Raw genomic sequence first — 15821 nt, 5'->3', positions numbered from 1 at the left:
TGCAGTATATACTGCAGTAGGGGGCCTATATACACATAATCATGCATAGGCCTAACTCGCAAACGCAAAATCGGAATCAACTGAAATTTGTGTACATCCATATCAAAACGATGCACTGACTTGTCGGCTGCTACATGTGTCTCATTTCACATAATAGCTAGGAATAAACTAACAGACTCATATCAAGTGTAGGTCACTTCAAATCATCCCCAAGTCAAATTGTATAAGGAATGTTCTCTGTATTCCTAAACCATGTGACTTGGGATGATTCGAAGTGACCTCCACTTCGGAGATGAGTCTGGTATTTATTCCTAGCTATTATGTGAAATGAGACACATGTAGCAGCCGACAAGTGCATCGTTTTGATATGGATGTACACATTTTAGAAATAAGCTTTTTTCGTGGATATCTACTGAAAAATGTAATAAAAAGAGGATGCTAGGATCACGAAATCCTCCTTTAAGACAGAATAAGGCATTTACATGTGTAATTGGTGTCAGGACGTTTCGCCCCACACCAGTACATACCACTACCAGTTCGCCCCAATACACGTACATACCACTACCAGTTCGCCCCAATACACGTACATACCACTACCACTTCGCCCCAATACACGTACATACCGCGACCAGTTCGCCCCAATACACGTACATACCGCGACCAGTTCGCCCCAATTGACTCACTGTGTAAACTGTAAAGTGCCGTGAATGCAGTGCATGCGGTCATATGGCCAATCAATACAACTTCCAATTGTTTGCATTTATATTCATGTATTTATGGAATAATCAATACGAACTATTCATATACGGGGAAATAATAATTAATACGGTATTATAGTAAAAATTATAGTATTATTATTATTTTCTTCTTATGATAACAATAAAAAATAACTATCATTATTATTAATAGTACTATAAGTATATATTAATCATATCTTAATTATTATTATATTATTGAATCACTTTACATTGTGTTGTTTAATTTGTTTATTTACTGTATAGGCCTATATCTTTAAGCTTTGTAAACAAATTTGACGGTGTTCTATGAATTTTATGCCATTAAAATGTATTTATGTATTTTATGAATTTGTCATGTTTTTACAATCCATTGTTCGTAACTAATACAATTTGTATTTTCGGTAGACAGTATGCAGTGCTGTTTTTAAATAAATGTTGAGTATTTGTAACAATTTGGCTGGTGCTATATATAAACATGTAATGCTATGAATTTGTTTAGAAACCCATGTGATTCAGCCCCGAGATTCAGTTGAGCTGACTATGTTTATGTTATGAAAACATTTTATTTTTGATCATGTACTTTTCCATCCATATGGTTTTTTTTTACTTACCTATTTTATCGAGTATGTTTTAACAAACTTTTCATTTCGAAAATACCAAATGACAATTTGAATGACTTATCCTTCACTTTTAAGCAATTTATAAACAATTTTTTTTTCACTTGAGCTGGGATCACTGAATGGGTCTTTAAACCAGGGAACGACCCTTCCTGTTAATCCACGATTTGGTTGGGTTGGGTCAAGTATAATGATAAGAGCTGATGTGTTCTAAACACACAAAACTAGATTCGGTTTTCTCAAATTTTTGAATTTGTTCTTCGTTTTAAAAATATACTTTAAAATATCAAACATTTTGGTCACTAAAAACATTTTTGACCTTCTTTGACCCATATTTTAAAATGACAAAAAAATTCAAACATTTGAGAAAACCAAATCTAGTTTTGTGTCTTTAGAACACAAAATAGGCCTATGCAATTTTCATCAATTTGGATATTTAGGGTACCGGTAAGTTGTTATGGTGGACCGAAAAAAATTGGCATGGAAAATTAAATTTGGCACTTTTCTCAAAAAATGCTCATTTATGCATGAATCCGCCATGCTAGTTGGATTCCTTGCATCATTTCCTTTCTGAAAATGTATACTTTTATATACCTATGATCATTACTTTTAAAGATACAATACAAAACAATGTAGGAACTGTATTGGTGCGTGCATAATTATGTAATCATTAATTTCTTCTCAACCAGTCAACCGAATCAAATACAATTTGCGTATATCAGGGATATGAGTCCCTGCGTATAGACGAATCCAATTTCACGCATTCCTATTTCCTACACCTCAGTGGCAGCCATTGGCTGAGTATATCTCACCTGAATTGTGAAATGATGCGTCCTTGGTGGGAATTTTAAACTGCATTTCATCACCCGTATTACACGTAGACAAAAGAATGATGAAAGTTTGCAACACAATAAAATAAATAATAGATTTTTAAGCGGCTTTAATCCACCCAATTGGGCATTCACAACACCCGCTTGGTGAGCCGGGGACCCAATAATGGCCGACCAAATCCTGACCATGACTTGGCTCGTTGGATTCGTCTATGATGCACGATAAAATAAGCTATACGCTACATTTTTAATTGTTTGATTCCGATGTCTATTTCTCGACTTATGTCCAAAGTCATTCACCCGATAATTTTTTATGGGACACCCTGTAGGGTCATTCGGTGAGAGATTATCAGAAATTTATTCAAACTTCTAAAGTTGAAAAAAGTGATCTTTTCAGTGACAGTAAAAAAAAGTTAAGTGGGGGTCAATGGGGCCGTAAATCCCCGTCACTCATTTTTAGTAATATCCCCTCCCCCCTTCGGGGGATGGAATAAGTATTTGATATGGTAGTATGATAAGTGAGAAAAACCAGCTGCATCCCCAGCCAGCTGTATACCGGGAGTTTCATTACTTCCGTTAACGGGGCTGTAACATCAGAGCCAAGGCCGGCCGCAAGCTCGGCAGGGCTGAGGCCGTAGACTTCCATAGTAAATACTTGCAATTAATGGAGTCCAATATATTAGAGCCCCGCAGGGTATGAAAGCTAAACCGTCACATGATGGGTGTGGCGAAGGGGTGGGGCTGGAAATTTAAGGGCAAACCACAAATATCCATTATCCAGCCGTAGTACAGCCCCGCTACACGGAAAGTAAACAATTTCTGGCAGAGGGTTTTCCCACACATTATACCACCATAATATGACCCTCATATGTACAAGAATTCACTCGTTAGACAACAAAAGTTGGAAATTATTTTTATTTATTTAACACCACCTTATGCATGTTACCATGGTTACCCGGACATCCCGTGTTTCCATGTTTCAATATGGCTTAACACTCTATTCTTACGCGTAATTATACAATGTACAATGTATGCATATACTAACTTCGTTTTTATGGCCCATATAATACCACAAGGAAACTCAATGCGCTTGCAGGAAAATTAAAGGCAGCAGAGAAATATACAAAAAAATTTGCGAAATTGAAATGAGGGCAGTTTTATATTTAGAGAATAAAGGTATTGTTTTTAGCCGCTGTCGTGCATCTATCGTCTCATATACGTCTAGCCCTTTTCTATTCACAGATTATCCATTGTATTCCTTTTGTTTGAGGTTCGTTGCCTCGACCATTACCTAGAGTAATGGAGTAGCTAGCTGCCCAGAGACCATTATCAACACAATAGCTCAAGATAACGGTCTCGGGCAGCGAGCTAAACAAAAGGAATACCATGGGCATTCTAGAAACACTATGGAAAGGATCACAACATACATGTAGAATCTGAGTTGGTTACTAGTCTCAGATAGAATTTTGGAAAAAAATGCATTTACAGCTCGATTTAAATGCAAATGTTACATGGCAAGAGAAAATTATAGAGGGCTCCTGCAGTCCGTATAACAGTAATTCATATAACAACACTGGTGCTCAGTTAGATTTATGCAAATTAAATTTTAATTAGCATAACGAAGTAAATATTCATAAATAAAAAGTAACCGTTTCGTTGAATGTAAACTCAGTACATGTATATAAACTTTCCATTGGTTCTTAGAAGGGAATCTGCCTTTATCCTTGCCCAACCCAAAACGCTCAACGGTCCATGCAAATCAGCTGCTAGGCAAGAACCCCGGGATAGTACCCGACCAGGGAGCTTCGCAAACTAACCTGCGGTACTCATTACAAGTCAAGAGGCTGGGGGTGCAAAGCCTTACTGTGACCTACCCATAATGGGGAGCACCATTGGACACAACGTTACTTGGTCTTTCAAATATCTGCTTATACTCACATTTTTCTAAGATATAAATTTCATGGTGTTGAAACAGATTGTAGTCCAAACTCTATATAATTTGCATTATTCATTAATCATTTGAATAACAATGGTCACGGGGTGAATAAACTCCAGCGGATTAAAGCAAGTGAATAACCTACCAAACCACTTCAAATACAATTGTCAATTGAGATCAATTGTGTATTGATTTGATTAAATCTCTTGCATTTGTCATTAAATAGACTCGCACGCAGGACACATGGGAAGAATATTACACTATCTCGAGGTGTTTTTATTTTGGGAAAAACCCACAACTTTTACAAAATAATACATCAGTTTTTTCCATTTTGTTTTTTGGAAAATTAATACAATTTTACAACAAATTCGTTTATTTTTGCTCGCCGTATATGTAAGATAAACGGTTCAAAACAGACCATCACCATAGATAATCGTGTCTTGTTGAGGTATGGTTCGCATGTTAGTCGCTCTGAAGGCTCGACCCCTTCGGGGTCTCGCCTTCCGAGCGACTAACATGCTCACCATACCTCAACAAGACACCGATTATCTATGGTAATGGTCTGTTTCTCACCCTTTATCTACTACATATAACACGGGCGACATCATTATTTTAAGTAAAACAACGAGGCGAAGCCGAGTTGTTTTACGCCAAAAATAATGATGTTGCCCGTGTTATATGAGACGATAGATGCACGACAGGACGACAGGAAACATCAAGTTTACCTATGAGGAAGAGTGCGATGGCAAGATCCCGTTCCTGGACACACTGCTTGGTGATCGATTACACATTAGAATGTATGAAGGCTGCCATGTCCAGGCCATCTATATTACACTATAATGGTAATCGCTATACGTATACATATAAGTATAGGCCTATAAAGGTTGTTTTTAAGAAATTTCCATTTAATTTTATTTTAAGAAGGAGATTGGTATAGAAATAGTGGCGTACCCAAAGAGGGGAGGGGGTTGGGATTCACCTCTGTGAGAAGTTTTGGGAGGGGAGGAAGAGGGGTGGAGGGGATATGGAGAATGAGAGAGGGCTGGAGGAAGGGAGAAATAAAAAGATATAATAAAGACATGTAGATAAATAGAAATATAAGGAAAATGATGGGAATGAGAGAGGGAGGGGACAATGAGAGCGAGGGAGTGATAAAGTGTAGGCCTAGGAAAGAATAAGTACAGAGAGCTACAGAGAAGGGAAAAGAAAGGAATAATGAATACATTTAATAATAATTATTAGGCCTATATAATAACTAAACACATAACAGCACTGGGCAGCCATTCGACGATGTCAATGCCTTTATTCGTTACGTAATTAAAACGCCCAGTCAGATGTATTTCACACCTACCAAACACAACTCACCCAATTTCGCAAACTGGACGTTGAATGTACACTCTCATGAATATTGATTAGCAACATTTTCCAATGTCAGCGCTCTAATCGGAAACAATAGAACAATAGACCCTGCAGAGCGTTGGTTATATCACCTGTAATATAGGTGATCATTGTTTATGGTTTGTTATTGCAGAGATTAGTGTCCGATCTCTGTGAGAAGTTTTGGGAGGGGAGGAAGAGGGGTGGAGGGGATATGGAGAATGAGAGAGGGCTGGAGGAAGGGAGAAATAAAAAGATATAATAAAGACATGTAGATAAATAGAAATATAAGGAAAATGATGGGAATGAGAGAGGGAGGGGACAATGAGAGCGAGGGAGTGATAAAGTGTAGGCCTAGGAAAGAATAAGTACAGAGAGCTACAGAGAAGGGAAAAGAAAGGAATAATGAATACATTTAATAATAATTATTAGGCCTATATAATAACTAAACACATAACAGCACTGGGCAGCCATTCGACGATGTCAATGCCTTTATTCGTTACGTAATTAAAACGCCCAGTCAGATGTATTTCACACCTACCAAACACAACTCACCCAATTTCGCAAACTGGACGTTGAATGTACACTCTCATGAATATTGATTAGCAACATTTTCCAATGTCAGCGCTCTAATCGGAAACAATAGAACAATAGACCCTGCAGAGCGTTGGTTATATCACCTGTAATATAGGTGATCATTGTTTATGGTTTGTTATTGCAGAGATTAGTGTCCGATCTCTGTAATGTAATGTAAATGAAGCATATTGATATGCAGGAAGAATCGACCAGGGCGCTATCTATTAGGGAAAGATAAACACTATTCAAAATATCAATAGACAAGAAGAAAGGGATGTAGAGATTTGTAATTGAGTCATGCATGATTTAACAGAAGGTTCTTTCCAAAACCCAAACGTAATGTCAGAGAAGATGTAAGGAAAGGAGGGAGAACAGAATTATATCCTTGAGATAATCCCGTAGGTAATCCTGTTGCACCTATTCATAGTCCTTTATTCTCAAGTGGTGGGTTAACCAACAATTAACAATGAGAGGACATTCCTGAACCTCGTTCAGTTGGGGATGATTTGAAGTGACCGCCAATTATGACCATTTGATATTCAATACCAGCAATGTGAAAAAAAAAAAAAAAGAAATAATGTAGTGCCAAAATAATGTACCCTTTTACGGAAGGAGCAAAGTTTAACAAGTTATAACTCCGCTTCTGCAGTACGAATGTCAGCGGCGAATGTCAGGTTATTATTTCCCAGTCAAAAAAAATTGCAGGCAGAGGTGGGAATCGATCTCGGTACCTCCCGGTTAAACAGCACTGTGCAAGACCACTAAGCCAACTAAATATCTGTTGTGAGATGTGTGACATTAATCTTTGATATTGCTTAATGGAACAAATCGCGGAATTAAATCAGTAATAAAAGAAGTAGATTCTTATATAGCGGTCAAATTGGATAAAAGGGAAATATTTGTCCCTGCTCTAAAGAAAATATAGGTTAGAAAATTATCAAATAAATTTAAATTAAAAATTGAGATTTTATATTTATTTCTTTCACGAGACCGGATTATCACAGACAAACACTGTATAAGCTAAAAACTCGACCCTCATCACTAGATGCTGTCATAGCTCAATGGTAGAGCATCAGACTGCTGATATCAATATCGTTGGTTCGAATCCTCCTGCCAGCAATGGTTATATTTATTTATTTATTTGTTTGTTTTTGTTTATTTATGTAAATAATTTGATATATTTGAAAGAGGTATTTGAACAATATTCGAAATTTTGATTTTATAATCCTATGGGGTCATTTTGAACCCCACCCCCTCCCAAATTGCCAAACGCACAACACCTATGAGTTTGCATCATGCATAATGATCAGTACGTCCATGTCATCATCATAAAAAAACCATTCTATGTATACCTGACGCCGGCAACTAGACTACTATAAAAAAATAGTATCACATCTTTCCTGCTCAATCAAAATAATACTTGCAAATAGATCATAGTTTACTAATCTAATCCTGTATTATATAGACCTGTAATATCACCTGTAATATAGGTGATCATTGTTTACATGGTTTGTTATGGTTGGGATTAGTGTCCGATCTCTGTAATGTAATGTAAATGAAGCATTGATATGCAGGAAGAATCGATCACGGCGCTAGCTTTCCTATGAGATGTAGGGCCTAGTGCGAACTGTCCAAGCTGATTGTTCATTTAGTATCATATTCTATTAGGGAAAGATAAACACTATTCAAAATATCAATAGATAAGAAGAAAGGGATTTAGAGATTTGTAATTGAGTCATGCATGATTTAACAGAAGGTTCTTTCCAAAACCCAAACGTAATGATATCCAGCCGTAGTACAGCCCCGCTACACGGAAAGTAAACAATTTCTGGCAGAGGGTTTTCCCACACATTATACCACCATAATATGACCCTCATATGTACAAGAATTCACTCGTTAGACAACAAAAGTTGGAAATTATTTTTATTTATTTAACACCACCCTATGCATGTTACCATGGTTACCCGGACATCCCGTGTTTCCATGTTTCAATATGGCTTAACACTATTCTTACGCGAAATTATACAATGTACAATGTATGCATATACTAACTTCGTTTTTATGGCCCATATAATACCACAAGGAAACTCAATGCGCTTGCAGGAAAATTAAAGGCAGCAGAGAAATATACAAAAAATTTGCGAAATTGAAATGAGGGCAGTTTTATATTTAGAGAATAAAGGTATTGTTTTTAGCCGCTGTCGTGCATCTATCGTCTCATATAACACGGGCGACATCATTATTTTAAGTAAAACAACGAGGCGAAGCCGAGTTGTTTTACACACACTACACAAAAAGTGTTCCGATATCTTTACAATGATCTCTAAATGGTTTAATTGGTTTCGGCATGTTATCAGAAAAATGGTGGTGGGAGGATGATTTATGGATGTGTCGGATTAACAAATTAGAAGACAAAGGTCCTTCAAAGTCTGGAGGACTCAGAAGAAACATAGGTCACGTGGCTAGCCTATAATGTAACGGATGACCTTGAATCGCACCAGAAATATTGTCTTGTGTGTTCATTACGTGTTTAAATGCATTGTATTTGTATCCTTTAACCACCACTCTATTACCCCCACGACCCATTATTCAAAATCGCGCACTGTGATTTGTTGAAACGCGTCACGTGAAAGACCATTAATTAGCAATAAAGTGACCAGGCCAACGAACTTTATCACTTACGCTTTGGCTACGCGTAGGCGCTCCACATTGAGGTAACCAACTTGAAATATTTGAGCAAAAAATGTGATATTTTCTCTTTAAATCGTACTATTTTGTGGTAATAGAATAGAAATAAAGGGTTCAGCATTATCCTTTATACGCAAATAATGTGTCCTCGGCAGGAAAAACGTTTAACTAATGGGTTCGGCTGCGCCTCACCCATTATTTACGTTTTTACTGCCTCGGACATTATAATGTTCATGTAAAGGATAATGCATTACCCTTTATTTCTTAATTATTGCAATTAATAATTCCCTAGTCCCCCAACCCTTGCAAGACGTCAGGAATCTTTGTTACTGTTTCGTTCAGTCACCATTTCGTGCAACCATCTTCCGTAACCATTTTCCTGCTTCCTTGCCGAAACCGATTAAACCATTTGGCAAGCATTCTAAAGGCATTATCCAAAGTTCTTGATATCTGATCCAGAAATTGCACTTACTTTGTGTACGTTTCAGCAACACTGTTGCCTTTGTCAACACTTGATGAGTGACTCCTACTGACAACCGACGCAAGATGTATCTCCAGTGTAGGTCTTGGTGTTCAGAAAGGGGAGGGGTACCACCATGAACAGAGACGACGGACAGTATCAACGCTCACATATTTTTGATGATTTTCTAGGGATCTACAATGATCAAGAAAATCTCCAGATGGAAAATCAACTGGCAACATCAAGACCTACGCTGGAGATACATCTAGCGTCGGTTGCCAGTGGGAATCACTCATCATCAAGTGCTGACAAAGGCAACAGTGTTGCTGAAACGTGAAAGTAAGTGCCATTTCTGGATCAGATATCAAGAACTTTGGTTAACAAGGTTAATGAGTTTACTCTACCGACCCTGAAGAATTTATTCAACTGCATTCTAAAGGCATCTGGACATTTTGTGGATAAAAGTTTCTTTGTCTCTGCATTCAAACGGATTCCCGTTTTCCGCCATTGTAAGCACTGGAATAGGCGCATGATGTCAACTCAAGTGACACCTTCCATCCCATCTCTTAGCCCAATCTTACTTATTCCATGCAAAGACCATTTCCATGCAGTAGATCACATGAGAAAACTTTGCATGTTTTGAAAATGCCCCAAATTACCATGATTACAATTCTGGTATTGATCTTTCAATCTTTGTCAATTTAGAGCTTTTGGTACCAAATGTTGTATTAATTAGAGTTGATAAGATGCTGCACACGATTGTGTCAATCAAATTATCATAACATGAACAGGAGTTACATAAGTGAGGACTTGTGTGTGTGTGGGGGGGGGGTTGTGTTATGTTTAATTATGTTACATCCATCATTCATGTTTCAATATGGCTCAACAGATACAATAAACTATATATTACTTATGCGAAATTATATATTATAGCAGTCACCCGTCTTTCGCGGTCACTGTCTTTTGCGGTACTGATATTTTATATAATTTGTTTTAATGATTGTGTCAATCAAATTATCATAACATGAACAGGAGTTACATAAGTGAGGACTTGTGTGTGTGGGGGGGGGTTGTGTTATGTTTAATTATGTTACATCCATCATTCATGTTTCAATATGGCTCAACAGATACAATAAACTATATATTACTTATGCGAAATTATATATTATAGCAGTAGAGAGTTGAGAGGATATTGTCATTTAGAATTACAATTGAGAAGGTCAGGTGCAATTCCAATGTTTGAGTTAATATTTTTACCTTGTGTGCACCCCATTTTGAAAGTTGTAGTGCAATTACACCTGATGCAGCGCAGTTTGAAGTGCAGTCTCAGAACAATCAAAATAAATTTACAATTTTGTAGGACACTTACGTTCGACATGGGCCTAAATATTTTGCACAGCACAGTCCCTTAGTTGAATAAATGTAGGCATCCAAGGCATCCAAATGCCTAGCCTTACCAGACTTGCATCTGCATTGCTGAAAACTCACCCAATGTTTTTCTTAACCATCTGTTCCTATGGGACATGAAATTGTCAAAAGTCTCAGGGAAAATCTTCAAAAGTCACCAATTGGCAACCCTGATTAATTTGTCCTTCAACACAAAAGCATCAAACACTTGAACTAATTCAATAAACAAACACTCTACTGTTGACAATAGGTTCTCCATAAAACATGCTGATGTTGACAAATTAGTTGAATAAACAATACATGTTAATGAGTTTCTAATGTGTGATGTAATAGTTGATGCAGTGACCGGAGCATGAGACCAAAAAGAGTATGCGAGTGAAAAATATGGCATTGTTATTTTAGGCTGAAAGGCCTTTTCAGTGCTTTTGAAACTAATTAACTTAATTTGACCCCCTTAACGTATACAAAAACAAAATTCGACGTTTTATTGGGGTGCGCACGACCTTGTTCTTCGCATCGCAAATGTCTGTTTTCCGAAATAATGTAAACCGTAAAAGTTTTTAGCCTTACCAATTCACCAGTTTATACAGTAATTTATTATAGATATTAACAACAGTATACAGTGGAGGACCTGCAGTGATGGGCTGATCCATTTATAGTACACACTCTTTTCAAATCAGCGGAATTAGCACATTAAGCAACTATATTTGAAACTCACTGTTGAAGTTTCAGGTTCAATGTATGTCTTCATGTGCAAGATGCTTCCAAAATCTTCATCAAGGGCAGTGTGGATTTTCATGGAATAGCCCAATCACCAGGAATGTGCATAACGGGCTGTGCAATAATTATCCCCAAACCCCCGCAAAAGAAGGAGCAGGGCAAAGGGGGAAAGATAATTATTGATGCCGCTTGTGTTATTTGTGTAATGCTACTAGATTTAGCTTACACTAAATTGTGGTCGCCTGCACAGGTACGCCATGCATCGCCAAGGTACTTGGCTAGTACTGTGCAGTACCAGGGGAGCACCAGTGTAGTACCAGTGCAGAGCCACTGCTGGTGACGGTCATGCGCAGTAACAGCATTGGTACCATAGGTACTCTGCGTCTACCAATGAGGTAGTACTTTAGCGACGGTGTACCTGTGCAGGCGACCACAAGTAGTGTAGTGTACTTGCATTCCTTGTAGAATAAAAATCCCTTTAAAAAGGGATGTGCTGGGACATGGTTGTTCACAATAAACTTCATATTTCTTTTTATAAAAAAAAAGTCAAAATCATTTGAAGTGCAAAGATTCGGTTGGTTCCAACCTCAAAATCAGACACTTTTCCCCAGATACTGATGACTCAGTTGGATTCCTTACATCAATTCCATTCCAATTCTTATATACTTTTATGCTCTTTTAATACGTTGTTACTCCTCCTCAGGTTTATGTTCACCAACTTAAAGCCCAATACGAACAATTTTATAATTTGAACCCTAGATGACAAATGATCGAATAAAAACCTATTTAAAACGTTCAGCCACATACATAGCAATTGGGGCTTGATGTTGATAGGAGATTCACTAAGTAGCGTGAGTCATCGGATTTTATCTGGTGGGGGCACCGAGCCTGATGGATTGACGTGGGGAGGAGCGGCAACTTTTTGGAAATTTTCACTTCCCACAATGACGCTACGCCATTTTCTGAATTGATTTATCAATAGTATTAATAATGCTGTTAATTGTAATAACACTTAATCTTTGTATGTAATGTATCGACCAATAACATTTTGCCATTAATTTTTATTAATTAGTTGATAGCTCGTTAGCAGGATCCCAAAATCGAACAAATTTGGCTACAATAAACGCGCGCGGCCTGGCTTTATGGTAAATTGTAATGCCCGGGATCGTGCAAAGATTCTCTAGATATGCTTGACGTCACCAAATAGGTTTCCTCGGTAATTTCTTTCTTCTCATCGTTAAGTTTCCTTAACATGGCAATAAATGGCGCGACAAAAATATGGAAACCACCCACGCCTAAGTTGATAAACCTAAACCCTATTTGCATAAACAATTCTGAAGCGAGCATAGGTCCTATGAAATACGCTAGCGCGACCGCCATAAAAGAAAACCCATGGACAGAACTTGACTTTGGGCATCCATATCTTTTGTCTGCGATTTTAAGAAACATAGGAAATATGGTAAATCCTGATATTGTAGCAGCAGCTACTTGAAGTGCAAAAATTACTGAGAAGCAGACTATGTTAGGGGAGAAGGGGAGGGTTATTACACTTATACCATCAATAGCCAAGGAAACGGCCCCTATAGCCCAGGCATATTCTTTGCATTTCGTCAGCAATCTTTCGGCGATTACGACAGAAATGACAAATGCTACAAAGCCTGGGAAATACACGATACCCGTTACCCATGCTGACGTATCGAATTTATCCATGAGCAATATACTTCTGAGAGGGGCAATCATTGCTTTAGGTAAGATAATTAGGAATATTGCAATAAAAACTACAATGATGTAAGGATCTTTAACTAAGGTTAAGTAAGGAATGTCTGTCTTAATTTCCTCAATCGTTTCGTCTACATTGTTGTTTTTAGTTATTTTACAATTTTGTCCGAAGATGAAGAACACCAAGGCTGTAATAAGACCGATTACGAGTAAAGTAAGGAACGGCATAGCTTGTCCGTAAAGGTGATAAAGGACTCCAGAAAAAGTTGGTCCAAAATAGTCAAATCCAAGCACCGTGGAGTATAATCCAAGGAATCGCGCTCTCATTACGTCATTCCCAGCAAATAACTGACCAATCATGTGAAGGTAAGACACTTCTGTGATGGTGGTAGATATATTGATGAAAATACGAACGAGAAGATAGGTGAGAAATCCACTTCCGTACGCAAATGGAATGTCTATGAAAGCCGTTGAAATTAGACCGAAAAGAAGAAGAGCATTACTACCGATGCGATCACATAACAATGCTACAAATGGGCTTGAGAGGACTTCAATTGGTCCGGCAGCAAGGTACACCAAAGAAATTCTCGGATCAAAATCTTTCTTTGTGCAACTGGAATTATCTATAAGCACCACTGACGTCACTTCAATTAGAGTACTTGCATCATATTGCGTTACCTCACTTGAATTAGTCTCTTCATCAGTCCACGTTGATTCACTTGATGACATCGTAGTTGTTGTATCGGTAGATGCGACTGACGTTATATTGACCTCATACTCCGTTACATTTATCACCGTAGGCGTTAATGGTTTATCATCGCACCATCCTAACCACTCTGGTGTTATTGGCACCAACATCTGAGGCGGTAAAACATCTAGCAAAACTGCCATTAGCCCGCAGGCTACCATCACATACGTTCTCCAACTTATCGGCATTTGCATGGCGCTTTTTTGTCTTTTCAAATCGTCACTAATTTGTTGAGAGTTGCTTTAAGTGGCGCAGATCAGATTCTTTGAAGCTTTTCTGAGAACAATAATGGTGCGATGAAGTGCCACACAAAATTCGACAAGTACGTTCTGAAAGAGAAAATAAGACAAGAAATATTATGAGATTATGTTGAAGGAAGTTTGATAATGCCTTGAACTTTGGCTATGGCGTTATCCCGGTCAGGTACCTCATTCAAGCTGAGTATTTGTATTATTGTTTTCATTTTGGTTCTCTTCATTCTCTCGTATGTCATTTGCGAAAGTTCGATTTTGTTATTGGCTTATGTTATTGCATATTAATGAAGCCGATTTTGTATTGGCATTATCCTTCCTTCTTTCCTTCTTTCCTTCCTTCCGTCCTTCAAAGTCCAGGCTTACCTTTATTTTAGTACATGTATTATTAACAATAACCCCTCATTGCGCCCTCTTTTTCTCCTATTTCTGAAAAGTTGATCAAATATATTTTGGTATGTAAAAAAACCTTAAGTTGTTAGCTTTAATAAACCAAAACAATTATATCAATCGGCTCACAACTTTTGAAGATATGCTCTTTTAAAGAAATGTACCCGTTTTTCACTCTGTCCACGGAGACGATTTGGCTACTTCACAGATTGAAAGGAGTACACATACCATGCATGAATATCAAACATTCCTTAATGATAACTTTATAAAATAACTTTATTTATGGAATGGGCTTTACCGGTGGGTTTATGGGCAATGGATTTTGTTAATAGTGTCATTAATTTGTGGGTAAAATGGATGCCGAATGGGACTTTTTTTGCTTTACTTGCGATTACTTATTTTTTCTTGGTTATTTATGCCTTTTTGTTTTATTATGTTTCTTACTTTCTTAATTTGTTGTTTCTTGCTTTCTTTTTTTCATTTGCAATATAAGTCATTTCTCTTTTTAGGATAAAAGGTAGCCCTAAAAGGCTGTTTGGTTTGTCTTTGGTTATTCTGAAGTGAGTTTACTGTGCTGCTCTGCCCTCTACCTGGTTGCCTCCTTGGCGAATACAGGTTTCAGCCCTGGTCCTCATTGCATCAATAGCGTTGCGTACCATCCTTGTGCGCCGGATACTTGCGAATGCATTCAGTAATACGTTTGCGAAGATCCTGGATTTTGCCACAAAGGAAAAAATCAAGTGGTGTGAGGTCTGGTGATCGTGCAGGCCACTCCACAGCATAAGCCAGCCCATCCACTCTGTTTGCTATCCGTGGACAGAGTGAAAAACGGGCACTTTTATTCAAAAGGGCATATCTTCTAAAGTTGTGAGTCGATTGAAATAATTGTTTTAGTTTATTAAAGGTTTCTTTACATACCAAAATATATTTAATCAACTTTTCAGAAATAGGAGAAAAAAAGGGCGCAATGAGGGGCCTCATTTTTTAGGGGGGACACCCTGTATATTCATATATCATTGTATATCTTTTATATCATTTGTACAACGTTTTAAAACCTAAAAAGTTCAATCAGTTTCTAAAAATAAAGGAGGCTTCTTTGCACTGTTGCACTGTTTTTGCCTCACCCCGTAGTGTGGGGGTGTATACAATCTGGAATCAAATTTTGTGTTCCAGTTGTCGCAAAGAAATATTATGAGATTATGTTGAAGGAAGTTTGATAATGCCTTGAACTTTGGCTATGGAGTTACCCCGGTCAGTTACCTCATTCAAGCTGAGTATTTTATTATTATTATTATTATCATCATCATCATCATCATCATCATCATCATCATCATCATCATCATCATCATCATCATCATCATCATC

At 37.6% G+C, this 15821-nt stretch overlaps 1 protein-coding gene across 2 annotated transcripts in view; it reads right to left on the bottom strand.

The window, feature by feature from the left end:
* Positions 1-10418: 10418 nt before the first annotated feature.
* LOC140166463 (vesicular acetylcholine transporter-like) overlaps positions 10419-15821 on the bottom strand; it is a 30588-nt gene continuing 25185 nt past the window's right edge. The window contains exons 2-3 of one of the 2 annotated variants that reach the window (XR_011860865.1): positions 12268-14144; positions 10419-12236 (exon numbers count right to left, since the gene is read on the bottom strand). Coding sequence is in view for 1 of the 2 variants with exons in the window: in XM_072189942.1 (XP_072046043.1) it covers positions 12489-14009 (1521 nt within the window). In the remaining variant the exon portion in view is untranslated. Of the gene's footprint in view, positions 14145-15821 lie in introns of both variants that reach the window. The other variant, XM_072189942.1, reaches the window with a different exon arrangement.

Source organism: Amphiura filiformis, chromosome 12 (assembly GCF_039555335.1).
Source record: "Amphiura filiformis chromosome 12, Afil_fr2py, whole genome shotgun sequence".
NCBI lineage: Eukaryota > Metazoa > Echinodermata > Ophiuroidea > Amphilepidida > Amphiuridae > Amphiura > Amphiura filiformis.
Note: the sequence above shows the minus strand (reverse complement) of the source record. Positions and strands in the feature narration are given on the sequence as shown.